This window comes from Belonocnema kinseyi, chromosome 9 (genome assembly GCF_010883055.1).
Source record: "Belonocnema kinseyi isolate 2016_QV_RU_SX_M_011 chromosome 9, B_treatae_v1, whole genome shotgun sequence".
NCBI lineage: Eukaryota > Metazoa > Arthropoda > Insecta > Hymenoptera > Cynipidae > Belonocnema > Belonocnema kinseyi.
The window spans coordinates 118,916,342-118,930,072 of record NC_046665.1 but is presented as its reverse complement, the minus strand read 5'-3'; the positions used below and the strand labels follow the sequence as shown (position 1 = coordinate 118,930,072).

Below are 13,731 nucleotides of genomic sequence, written 5' to 3'. Positions count from 1 at the left end.
AAAATCATTTTTTCGCTTAAAGATTCAACTATTTTGTTAAAAATTAATATTTTTTAATTGAATTTAAATGTTTTAGATTTAAAATTAAAATTTTTTTTTCTATTGAAATATGAGATAAATTTTTGTTAGAGATTTATATTTTTCATTAAAAACTCAATTGCTGGGTTGAAAGTTACAATTTTTTGTTGAAAACTTAACTTTTTAATCAGAGATTTATTATTTTAGTTAAAAATTCGTCTATTCCGTTAAAAATTTAATTACATTATTAAAAATTTAAGTATTTGGTTTAGAAATTCATTGTTTTGTTAAAATTTCAACTATTTTATTTTAAAAAATAATTTTGTTCAAAATTCAACTAATTTGTTGAAAACTTAATTATTTTGTTAAAAACTGAAATAATGTGTTGAAAATTCGCTTTTTCAAATAAAAAATTCAGCATTTTATATTAAAAATTAAACTTTTTACTAAAAAAAAAACATTTTTTGGCTTAAATATTCAACTATTTTGTTAAAAATTGATTTTTTTAAGTTGAATTTAACTCTTTTAGATTTCAAATTGAAATCTTTTTTCTGTTGAAATATCAACTATATTTGTCGTTAGGAATTATTATTATTTTTTTTTAAACTAACTACTTGGTTCAAGATTACAATTTCGTTGAAAAATTAATTACATTATTAAAAATTCGACTATTTTGTTTAAAATGTGATTGTTTTGTTAACATTTCCACTATTTTATTGAAAAAATAATTTTCTTCAAAATGAAACTAACTTGTTGAAAGCTAAATATTCCTCTTCTCGGGTAGAAAAATCGGTATTTTGGATTGAAAATTCAAGTTCCTTCGAAAAAATGTTTTTTTTTTAAACTAAAACTTTAACTATTTTATTAAAAATGCAACTGTTTTTGGGTGAAGTTAATTCTTTTTTGTTTAAAAATTCGATCATTAGGTTGAAAATTCATCTTTGTAGGTTGAAAATTTAAAAATGTTTTTTTTTTAACTATTTAACTATGTAAATTCAAATATTTTGTTGAAAATTGAATTATGAGGTTGGAAATTCAACTATCTTGTTAAGAAGTGATCTTTTTTAGTTTAAAAATCCAACTGCTTTATTAAAAATTTATCTTTTTTATAAAAAATTCATCTTTCTTGGATTTGAAATTGATTTTTTTGTTGTAGAAAAGCTTTTGGTTAAAAATTCAACTGTCTTTAAAAAAGCCGTCCTTATGGCTTAAAGATTCGACTATCTCTTTAAAAATTCAAGTACTTGTGGTTAAAGTTAATTTCTCGTTTGCTTGAAAATCCTACCATTTGTTTAAAAATTCATTTTTTTTAGTTAAAAATTCACTGGAGTTGAAAATTCAACTCCAGTGAAACTCTTATATAGCACCGATTTTGGACCTGACGGTGGGTGGGAACTAACTCATTATTGCCCGCTTTTGTTTGTTCACGCCTGAGTGCTCGACTGAGTGACAACCGCAGATCCCACACACCCCGCGCTGCTCCTGTTACACCTACCTGCGGCGCGGCGTCAATTCTCGGAAGGACTATAGAAGGGAGGGCTATTAAAGGGTTTCACTGTATTTATTTGAAAACTCATCTCTCCTCGTTGAAAATTCATCTTTTCGGGTTCAAAAGTCTAAAAAAATTCGTCTTTTCTGGAAAGAAAGTAGTGACAAAAGTGTTCCAAATAGACTGACGAAAATTTTCAAGAAAGCTGACATCTTGTTTACCAAAACCTAGTGAAAACTTCAACCCCATGAAAAAACCCTTCCCTGACCTATGCACCCATATCAATAATAACCGTGCTTCGGAATCCCTATTTCCACCCAATGTCCCGACACACTTCAAAAGAGCAAATCCTCGATGCAGCAGCAGTCATTCGACAGGGGTGTAAGAGTCGGATCGGGGTAGATTGTCTCGATGACTACGACGCCGTAACTTGCTCTCTCCCCCTCTCTCTCTCTCTCTCTCTCGCTCCAAACATTTTCTAACATCGAGCCATCTCTCTCACTCCACCCCCGACTCAACGTCCGATGTTAGCGTTTATCGAACCAGTGCGCGCGCACCCAATCTGAAGGGGCGTCCAACATCTTCGTTCCTCGAGAGCGACCACACTAGCAACGCGAGGTCGCGACGAGAGTTCGCAGCAGCTCTCAAGCCAGACGTCAACATTAGCTAAATAATCTACAAAGTTCCAAATCGGACCCCTGCCTTCGGGTCTCCAAGCCGGGACTTGATTCTCTGTGATAGTGAGTGTTTCATCAAGTTTCGTCACCAGGAAAGGCCTCACTCGCGAGTGACTTGTGTTTACATTCCCAATCTCTCTCGGCAGTCCAAACCCCCTTAAAAGTTGCCAACCTCTCACAAGAGAAGACTTGGAAAATTCTAGTTGGTGAAGACATCTGACCTGAACAAGTGAAGTTCTTCATTGAGTTCTTGGCGAGAGAGCGAGGGCGGCGAAGAGCATCGATCGCTCGCCATTTTGCCCCATCTATCGACGTCCGCCCACCCTGGCTTGCCGCAAATCCTCTTGCAAAAATTGAACCTTCAAAAGTTCCTCCAGGTCTCTGGGACAAAAGACTGATCGGCAGTATTAAGTCTTGAGGAAAGGTTTGAAGTTTGGTGGAAGAGCTTTTCTGAAGAAAGAAGGAAAGAAGGCAGCAGGCTGGGAGGTCGCATCAGCGAGGTGGTGGGTCCCGTCGTGGAGGAGGCCATAGAGCCAGGGGATGCAACCCCGCTGACGGGACCCTCGAGGGACACCTCTGTACCTGGTAACCCTCCACCCCCGATCATAAACATTCCCAGTCCTCCTAGACCGCCACCTCCACAAGAGACAATATCCGCTCATCAAAATCAGCCACAGAATCATCAACAAACCCAACACCAGCAGATACAACATCAGCAAAGTCAACATCAGCAGATCCAGCATCAGCAAAGCCAACATCAGCATTCGCAAACCCAGAATCAGCTTCAGCATCAGCACTCTCAATCCCTGCATCAGCATCAGCATTCTCAGACTCAAACCCAGTCCTCCCAGGAGAAGAGCCTAGTGAGGGATAGCAGCCAATCTAAGGAAAACACCCAACCGCAACAAGGCAACATGGGCACTGTTTTATCATTCAGTCCCAGGGAGAGGCGTGGATCTGTTTATCCGCCGAGCCAGCAAGACTTTACCTTGAACAATTTCAATTATGAGCAGCTGAACAATGTCAAAAATAGGGAGAACAAAAGCAGTGTCTCGACGATGGCGTCTCTGCCTCCAACGAATCATCCTCCAACGAATAATAATTCGCTGCAGAATAATAACATTAATTTAAATAATAATGACAATGCGAGGATCATCTCGGAGAAGAATGCCTTGGAAAAGAATCTCAAGAAGCATTCGCTCTTCATCAATGCACTCTCTTGGAAACGGTTTAGCACATCAAACAATAACAAGAAGAAGCTGGATAACAAGAATAAGAACATTACGTTCAGACAGCCTCTTGATAACATTCCTATTGTGGACAAAAACAAGAATATCCAGACGCCTCAGGTAAGTTGGTTTGAAGATTGAAGATGAAAATTTACTGATGGAAACAGTATAAAGCCGTTTCCTGATTGCTTCAGTTGAAATTTCTACTGAGAATTAGTTTTTTTTTTTAATTATTTTAGGAACAAAATTATAGTTATCCAATTAGTTGAAGTTGAGCTACTAACTGACTTCATCTAGCAAAATAGTTGCTTAAAATACCCAAAAAATTTGGTTGAACCAACAAAACATTTTGATTTTTATATAATAACTATATTCCAAGGTTGAACCTGAAAAATTTTGTTGATACAACCAAATAGATTTCTCTTTGCTCTTTTTGTTTGAAAATTCAACTGTTTTGTTGTAAATTCACTATTTTGATAATTGATGATTTTTTAAAATTGAAAATCCAACTATTTTGTTGTTGTTGTATTTCTTGAATGTACATCGTACATGATTGATTTAATCAAATTTTGGTTGTTTTAACAAAATATTATATTTTCTTAACGAAATGTTTTTGTTGAATCAACCCGACACTCTAGCTAGCAAAATATTTGCTTAAAATAACCAAAAAATTTGGTTGTGCCAACCAAGTATTTTCATTTTCATATAATAACCATATTGCAAGGTTAAACTAAACTAATTTTATTGATTCAACCAAATAGTTTTCCGATAGTGTTTTCTAGAAAGCTTCCCCTTTTCTAGTTTTCCTTATTAACGTGAACAAAATAATAGAAACTAATAAAAAAATTCAACATTTTTCGGTGCAATGTTCTTTCTTTTCGATTGAGAATTTTATTTTTATATTCTTATTTGAAAATTGATCCCTTTTGGTTAAAAATTATACGATTTTAGGAGAAATTTAATTATTTGGTTTAAAATTCAACTGTTTTGTTGAGAAATCACTATTTTTAAAATAAATTATTTTTTTATTGAAAATGTAACTATTTTGTTGTTCTCCCATTTTTTCAATCACTCTTTTTTGAACTGAGCTCAGAATAAAAATCTCTTGATTCATAAAAACATTTTTCCTGAATGTACATGATTATTTTAATAAAAATTTGTTTGTATGAACAAAATATTTAATTCGCCCATCGACATTTTTTGCTTGAATCAACCAAATACTCCACCTGCCATAATATTTGCTTAAAATAACAAAAAAATTTGGTTGTGCCAACCAAGTATTTTGATTTCCATATAATAACCATATTTCTAAGTTGAACGAAAAAAAGTTTGTTGATTCAACCAATTAGTTTTATTTTATTATTTTATATAAATATTATATATATATATATATATTTATATTGTTTTATATAAATTATATCAATTGTTTTTTTCTTTTTGATTGAAAATTCTACTTTTATATTCTTGATTCAAAATTGATCTCTTTTGATTAAAAATTCAACAATTTTAGTTGAAATTTCATTATTTTGATAATTTTAATATTTTCATTTCCAAATAATAACCATATTTCAAGGTTGAACCAAAAAAATTTGGTTCATTCAACCAAATAGTTTTCTGAGAGTGTTTTCAAGAAACATCCCGTTTTTTGTTTGGGTTTTCCCTTAAATACGAACTTAATTAATATAAACCAATATAAAAATTCAACAATTTTCATCAAATGTTCTTTCTTTTTAGCTGAAAATTCTACTTTTATGTTCTTAATTGTAAATTGATCCCTTTTGATTAAAAATTCGTCTATTTCAATGCAAATTTAATTTTTTGATTTAAAATTCAACAGTTTTATTGAAAATCTAACTATTTTGTTATTGTCGAAATTCTATCTTTTTGGTTAAAACACAACTGTTTAGTGAAAAATTAATCTGGTTGGGTAGGGGATTGTACTATTTTGTTGAAATTTAATGTATTTTGGTTGCTCTTAACTGTTTTTATTCGAAATTGAAGTAAATTATAGATAATAATGAATTTAAATTTATTTAATAAGTTTTGTTACAAAGTTGAACTATTTTGTTAATTTTTTACTTAAAAGTTATTTAATTTTTTTAATTCGTCTTTTTTGTAATGAAATGACCTTCATTTACTTATTTTGTTTAAATTCAACTATTTTTTATTTAAAATGAAAACCTTTTGTGTCCATAATTCGTTTTTCTTTGGCGAAACATTAATTTTGCAATTAAAAACTTTATTAAATCCACTTAAAGATTTTTTGATAAAATTATACTGCGTTTATTTACATTTACAATTTATCTAGTTGAAATATACAAAATTACATTTTTGGTTGAGAATTCATATTTTTCAGTTGAAAACTTAACTGTTTTGTTAAAAACTGTTTGTGTTTTTTTCTTCAAAATTTAATTTTTAAATTGAAAATGTAAATATTCCATTTTTGGTTAGAAATTTTTCTTTTTAAATTAAAAATTTAACTTCTTGGGTGAACGTTGAACCATATGGTTTAAAATTAATTTTTTTGGACAATGATTCATCTCTTCAGTTGCAAGTTTGGTGAAATTTTTTTTTTTAGAAGATTCTTGATCGAAATTAACTATTTTTTATTTAAAATCAAAATCTTCTTCATTTATAATTCGTTTTTCTTTAACAAAAAATTATTTTTTCACTAAAATCTTAATTTTTTTTGTAGAATTATAATGTTTTTTGTTTACATTCACAATCTTTTCTAGTTTGAAAATAAAAAATTACATTTTTCGCCGAGAATTCATCTTTTTTAGTTTAAAGTTCAACTATTTTGTTAAAAATGTTTTTTTGTTTGTCCAAAAGTTAATTTTTAAACTGAAAATGTGAAAATGTAACTATTTTATTTTTGTTTGAAAATTGATCTTTTCAAATAAAAAAATCAACTTCTTGGGCCAAAGTTGAACCACATTGTTTTTTTTTTGTTAAAAATTACTTTTTTAAATTAAAATTTGCCTATTTCATTTTTAGATGAAAATTAATATTTTTTGTTAAAATTATATGTATTTTATTGAAAATTCGTCATTGTTCGTAGAAAATTAATATTATCATTTTTTTTTAATTTACCTGTTTCTTACTTAAAATAAAAATATTTTTGTTTAAAATTAATTTTTTCATTGAAAATTAAATTGTTTCTACTTAAAGATTCAGCATCTTATTTTAAAATTCATCAATTTGTTTGAAAATTAAGCTATTTTGATGAAATTTTATAATATATTTTCTGGTTGAAAAATGAACAATTACATTTTTCGTTAAGAAATCGTCCTTTTGGCTGAAATATCTACTATTCAGTTAAAACACTTTTTTTTGTTACAAAATTAATTTTTAAACTGAAAATAAGACTACTCATTTTTTGTTTTTAAATTTATCTTTTTAATTGGGAATACAACTTCTTGTGAAATAGCTGTACAACTTTATTAAAAATTATTTTTTTTTAGTCAAAACTTGATTTTTGTTAAAAATTTAACTGTTTCGTTCAAAACTAATCTTATTTGGTTGAAAATTTAATTATTCTTCAAAATTTTCCGTCTTCTGTTTGATTTGAACTGTTTTTTAGTTCGAAATTAAAGTACTGTTCTGGTTAAAATATCATCAATTACATTTTTTATTGAAAATTATTTTTTGTTGTTGAAAATTCAGCTATTTTGTCGAAAGTTCGTTTTTTGTTTGTTTTAAAGGTAATTTTTAATCTAAAAATATAACTATTCCAGTTTTGTTAGAAATTTTTATTTTTAGATTGATAATTCAACTTGTTGAGGTAAAAATCGAAATGTTTTTTCAAAAATTATTTTCTTTGGTTTCAAAATTTATTATCTTGTACGGTAAAAGATTTGGTTGAGTATTCAACTAATTTGTTAAAAATTCAATTATTTTTGTTGAATCAAACTCTTTTTTATTCGAAATTAAAATGGATTTTGGGTCAGTTAAACTATATTGTTAAAATTTGTTGATGTTTTTTAAAATTATTAATTACTTTTTTTATTTAAAATTCATCTATTCAACTTTTGACAAAAAATTAATATTTTGAATTCAAAGTTTATGTAATTCGTTAAAATACATTTTGTTTAAAAATTGACCTCTTTGGTTGAAAATTCATATATTTGATTTAAATATTTGACTTTTTTGTCAAAATTATTTTTTATGTAACTGGCAATTTCTCCATAAATTAAAATACTCTTTTTCAAATTACTTTCTTAACTGAAAATTATTCTATTCCGTTTTCGGAGGAAAATTAATCTTCTTATATTTTTTGTTGTTGAATTCACCTGCTTTTCATTAAAAATAAAAATATTTTTACATTTTATCTTTTTTGGTTAAAAATTAATTTTACTGTTTAAAATAAACTTTTCTGCTGAAAATCGATCATTTTGGGTTATAAATTCAACTGTTATATAAAACAGTCAATTTTATAAAACATAATAAAGTTTGGATGAAATATTGTTTTTATGAGTAAAAAAGTATTTTTACTCAAATTTCTTTGTATTAATCTAGGATATTTCGGATAAAAAAAATTTGCTTTGCAGTTCAAATATTTTAAATTATTTTACAAATCACTGTTAGTCCCCAAAACATTTACAAAGTCAAGATTAACTATTTTTATAAACAATTATTGTGGCAAAATATTTAAATTTAATGTTCTTTCTAATTTTAATTTACATTAATCTCCTGAATTGCTACATATATTCCTAATGATACTATATCATTAATAATATTAATTAAAATATAACAATTTACATGTTTATAAACAAGTAAGATTAAAAAATTCCAAATTTTTGCAATTTTACGTAGAAAAAAATAGTCCTTTCCATTAAAATGACTTAAGCATACTTTTCTTCTCTAAATTGTTTATAAAATATTAAATTATAAATGATTAATTAAAATGATAAACTAAAAGGATAAATTTTCTTGAATTCTCTTCAATTTTCCTTCAAATCGGATTTATTTAGGTTTTCTTTACATAATTCGTTTCTAAAAATTCGTCTAATTTAATAAGTAGTAGTTTAAATTCTACTAATGAATTTAATTAGCATTTGATAATTAAAAATTAGAAGATATTTTATCATAATTCTAGACAAATGATTATTATTATTGGTCTTACCAATACCGACCTCCTCTACTAAAATTATAAAATAAATGTCTGACAAAGCTATATTTTTCTCCTGGACAATTCATCGCTTCAGTGGAAAAATCTGCACTATGCAGACATTCAATTTTCGAAATTCAACAATTAAAAAAGTTAGAATCCGATTTTTCCTTCTTTTTCAACTAACATTTTTTCCTTTGTCCTTAAAATACTAACAATAATCTATCGATTCCAAATTTTTGCATCTGTTGAATCAAGGATTGAAAAAAATTATTTTTAAAGAATGAGTTGGATTTATTTCACAAGGCTTTTTTTTATTTGAATAATTTACTCTGACCCCATCTGACATCAAACACCTATTCCACCCCCTGTACAAGGTTGCTTATTTTTAGAAAATCCATAATTTTTAAAGTGGATGCTTGAGTTGATCAATTTTTGCCAGTCCTTATTTATCTCTTTAACATTTTCCAACATCCACTTGATTGTAAGAATTCAAAACCTTTTAATTAAAAATTATTGAAAATATGTTGACCCAGTTAAAAAATATCAAAGAAAGAAATTTCATTAAATAAAAATTCTTTCACTAATTGTAAAAAAGAAAAGAAATTGTTGAACTTGTAGTTGAAAAAATTAATTTAAAAACAAAACAGCTTTTCAACCAAATAGGTCAACTTTCAACCAAAGTGATGAATTACCAAAATGAAATTATGAATCTTAAACTGGAATAGTTAAGTTTTAAACCAAAAAGATCATTTTTACTACAAAATATTAATTGTTAACCAAAACTTAAATAATTAAATTTTAAGTTAAAAAAATTAATCTTCAACCAAACAGATAAATATTCAACTAAAACTATGGAATATTCAATTAGAATAAATTAAACTTTTATTTACAAAAATTAGTTACAAATAATTAACTTTTAGAGAAAAATTATATCAACAAAATCAATTGTTCAATCAAACAGCTCATTTTTCAATCAAAGAAATGAATTTTTAATTAAAACTCGGAACTTTCAACAATAACAAAATAATTTTCAACAAACTAGTTTTTTAACTTTCAACCAAATAATTTTCTTTCCAACTCAAAGGATGAATTTTTAACTAAAATGATAATTATTTTACTGAAATGGTTTAATTTTATGACAAAAAGGTACATTTTAAACCATAAACATTGATTTTCTACAACTAGGCGAATTTTTCACAAAGTAGATAAATTTTCGAACAACTAGTTTAATTTCTAAATAAAAAATATAATTTTTCAACCAAATAGTTGAAGCTTCATCCAGAAAAGATATAATTTCAAAAATTTGATTTTTTCTGGGGAAATTTTCAAAAAGGGTCACCCGAAAATCTACTGGTTGAAATGAGAACTGATTTCTTGAAAATTAATTTGGTTGGTAGAATATTTATCATTTTAGTTATAAATTAACCTCTTAGGTTTTAATTTTTTTAATATTCTTATTTTATGTTGCTAACCATTAAATTTATCACCTGAAAATTTAATTATTATATTTTCAGTTGAAATTTTTTTTCATTAAAATTACACTATTAAATTGAAAATTCATGTATTTTATTAAATGTTCATCTTTTTTGCTAAAAAATCGGTTAAAAATAAATTATTTGTTAATTTTATTATGGATAACAAACTTTTTCAAATAAAAATAACAATTTTCCATTTTTGGTTGGAAATTCATGTAATTTATTGAAAATTAATCTTTTTGGTTAAAAATTGAACTATTTTGTTAAAAATCCATTTTTTACAATAATTTCATTAACTGAATATTTCACTATTCCAATTTTAGTGAAATTAACCTTTTGCAGTAGAAAATTCAACCATTGGGTTAAAAATTCATTTTTTATGTTGAAGTTTCATCATTCAAGTTGAAAAATGAATTTTCTTGGTGCCAATTGAACTATTTTATTAAAAATTCATTTGTTTAAACTCAAAAATAATGTTTTTAATTGAAGATGTAACTATTCTATTTTTGGTAGGACATTTTTTTTAGTTTAATTCATGTAGTTTATTGAAAATTCATCTCTTTGGTTCAAAATTCAACTATTTTATTGAAAATCCATTTTTTTAAATTAATTTCATCAACTGAATATTTAACTGCTATATTATTTTTAGTCGTATTTTTAGTAGAAAATTAATCTTCTTAGCTAAAAAATTCATCTTTTTGGATGAAAATTCATCTTTTTGTTTAAAAATTCATCTAAACTTGTAACTCTAATAATAATAACTTTAAATTATTAATTTTTGATTTATCATCTTTATAACACTTCTAGATTTATAACAAAAGCCAAATCGATTTATGGCCTGATATGATGCAAATAATGACTACCTATTTTAAAGTGTGAGTATTTATAGTAAACTGTAAATAATAAAGTCGATTATCTGTAAAATTAATTCACATTTATTTTAAAAAGTCGTATTATTTACAATTAATAAAAAAATACCAATGATTCAAAAAAAGAGAATTATAAAAAGACGAGATAAAAAAGAAGGAAGAGGATCTCGAAGTTCCTTTTATTTCCTCTTTTTTAATTATAGTTCTCTAAAAACTAGGATTGAGATATTTCAGACTGGTTTGTCAAAATTTGGTTGTTCGATTCTTTCTTTTTTATTTAAAAGAATTTCGTACTTAAATTTGAATTTTGAATGCCTACAAAATTGTAATTTTTATCAATTCTAAATTAAATTTCTTAAATTTAAAAATATTTTCATTCTCGAAATCTTGACAAATAAAGCTGCACTTGAAAAATGTACACAACAATCTTATGACTGTCATAAAAATAAAGTGTGACGACAGACATTTCAGTCAAGATTATGGCTAATAAAGCTAAACTACTTGTTTTCTTGAGGGGATCCAGCATGTCATGTCTGGCTACTACCGACCTCCTCTACTGAAATTAGAACATCGTTTCAGTAGAAAAATCCGCACCACCCAGACATTATATTTTCGAATTTCAACTATTAAAAACTATTATGACCGGATTATTAAGTTTTTTGTATAATTATATAATATAAGATCTTTATATTTTCCATAAAGAAAAATGGATGGTTTTCAAAATAAATAGTGCTATTTAAGTTGGTTTTCACTAAATAATTAAAACTACACATTTTTAGTTATATATTTGCTTCACTTTTTTAATAAAGCATTAATGTTTAGTTTAATAAAAACATCTAAAGCGAATAAGTGTTAAAAATAATTGTGAAACAAATTTAGATATTTTAAGCTTATTAATTACTTTAAAAACTTTATTTATTAACTTTGATTCAAAATAAAAATAAATAATTATCACTATTTTCGCATAGAATTTTTTATTTTATTAATAATAATATTAAATTCTTAAAATATTCATTTTTCCATATCTTTAAATATTTTTACCTGTTCTGCACATATTTTAAAAAGATTATTGAAATTATTGTTAATCAATATTAATCATTAATAAGTTTTAAAAATAACTAAATCTGTTTTATATATTTTTAACACCAATTTATTCCTAAAAACTGTTTTTCTCATCATACTAAATATTAATTTTGAATTCAAAAATATCATATTAAATTATATTGTTTGACATTGTTTTTATCACTTTAATTGCAATTACTTATTCGTATGTAAAATTTAATGAATAATACCAATTTCTAGATCTTATTCACTTTCGGAAATGCCTTAATGTTTATTTTTTTAATTATTTCAAGAAATTTGCCAAAATTCGATTTCTCAAAATTACCTAATTCGACCGTTTTTCAATATTTCTTTCTGAGTTTCCAAAGAATCTTCTTCTCCTTAAAAAAAATTTAATTAGTGGGCACATCCATAATTTCGGTAGTCATTTATTTCAAAATAATTTGTTCTTCTATTTTTTCTTATTTTTGCAAAAAAAAATATTACTTTCGTATTTTTGAGTCAAGTTTTATCATTCAGTTTGAAGGGCATGGAAGTTTAAAAAGACAAAAAAGTGTACAAAATTTATAAATAAAATTGATGGATTTCTTAGGTTTCTTAGTGATTGAGTCATATATAAATATAAAAAAACATTCTAATTTATTAAAAATTGGAACCCTTATTTGAACTTCACCCTCCAAACTTGATAATAAAACTTTATTAAAATTACGGAAGTAGTATTTACCCTAAAAAATTAGATAAAAAATTAATTTTTCAAATTATAAACGCGATCATTGTTTTTAAAATTATATTTTAAATTATATTTTAAAATTATATTTTTATTATTTTTTTTAAATTATATTTAACAAGTTGTACAAGTTAAAAAAAATGGTGAGATTGCTTCTCTGTTGCGAATCCGCAAAGGAGATCCCCTAATCTGAAAAATGATAGAAGATTTATGTTGTCCTGTGACGTAGAAAAATTGTTATTATAATTTCATAATTGGCAGAATTTTTATTTTACCCTCTTCTTTTTAACCCCTCGGGGTACAGGTTTCAATTATCGGTCCGCCCTTGAATTCGTCATTTTATTCATCCCAGACGAAGGCGCCGGCCTCTAACAACAATCACACGACGCACAACCCCACGTGCGAGAAATTGGTGCAGAAATCCTTGCCAACTGGACCTAGAAAGACTGTAATCCAAGCATCGACCTCGGAATTGCTAAAGTGCCTCGGCCTTTTTTTGCACAATAAATGCACCAGACTGCGAGACTTCCAGGCAGGTGACGCCGTCATGTGGCTCAGAACCGTCGACCGAAGTTTACTCCTTCAAGGCTGGCAGGTGAGTTTTCAAAAATTTGTTAATCATTAAAAAATTTAGATTTTCAAATTCAAAAAGATTTTTAGTTTCATAAAAAGGTCACAGAATTCTTTCTATAAAAGACTATCCGATGATTACATTATCGTCGGAAATAGTCAATACGATCAACGCAATTAGAGTAGGACTCGTTGGATTACAGTAGGACTCATCCGACTATAGTAGGACTCGTCGCATCGAAATCCTCAGCGGGGAGTAGTCCCCACCAGTGAGCTCCTCCGCTAGTCGTGACGGTCAGGCGCATGCGCACAGGGTCGCAGCGGTCGCAGCCTCGATCCAACGAGTCCTACTGAAATATTATAAATTACTGCTGACTTTAAAACGTGATTACTGAATCAAAAAAGAAGCGAAAAACTTTTTCTTTAATGGTTAAAAAGCTTATTAAATTCCGCGTAGAATAATTTCTCGCATCTTTTTTATTGAAAATTTAACTGCTTGCAA

At 26.9% G+C, this 13,731-nt stretch overlaps 1 protein-coding gene across 1 annotated transcript; it reads left to right on the top strand.

Moving 5' to 3' along the window:
- The first annotated feature begins 3,098 nt into the window (after positions 1-3,098).
- LOC117180720 (cyclin-dependent kinase 5 activator 1) lies at positions 3,099-13,502 on the top strand. The gene is made up of 3 exons (XM_033373208.1): positions 3,099-3,533; positions 13,012-13,254; positions 13,416-13,502. Exons 1-3 carry the CDS (start codon positions 3,099-3,101, stop codon positions 13,500-13,502), a joined length of 765 nt encoding a protein of 254 aa, XP_033229099.1.
- The last annotated feature ends 229 nt before the right edge of the window (positions 13,503-13,731 follow it).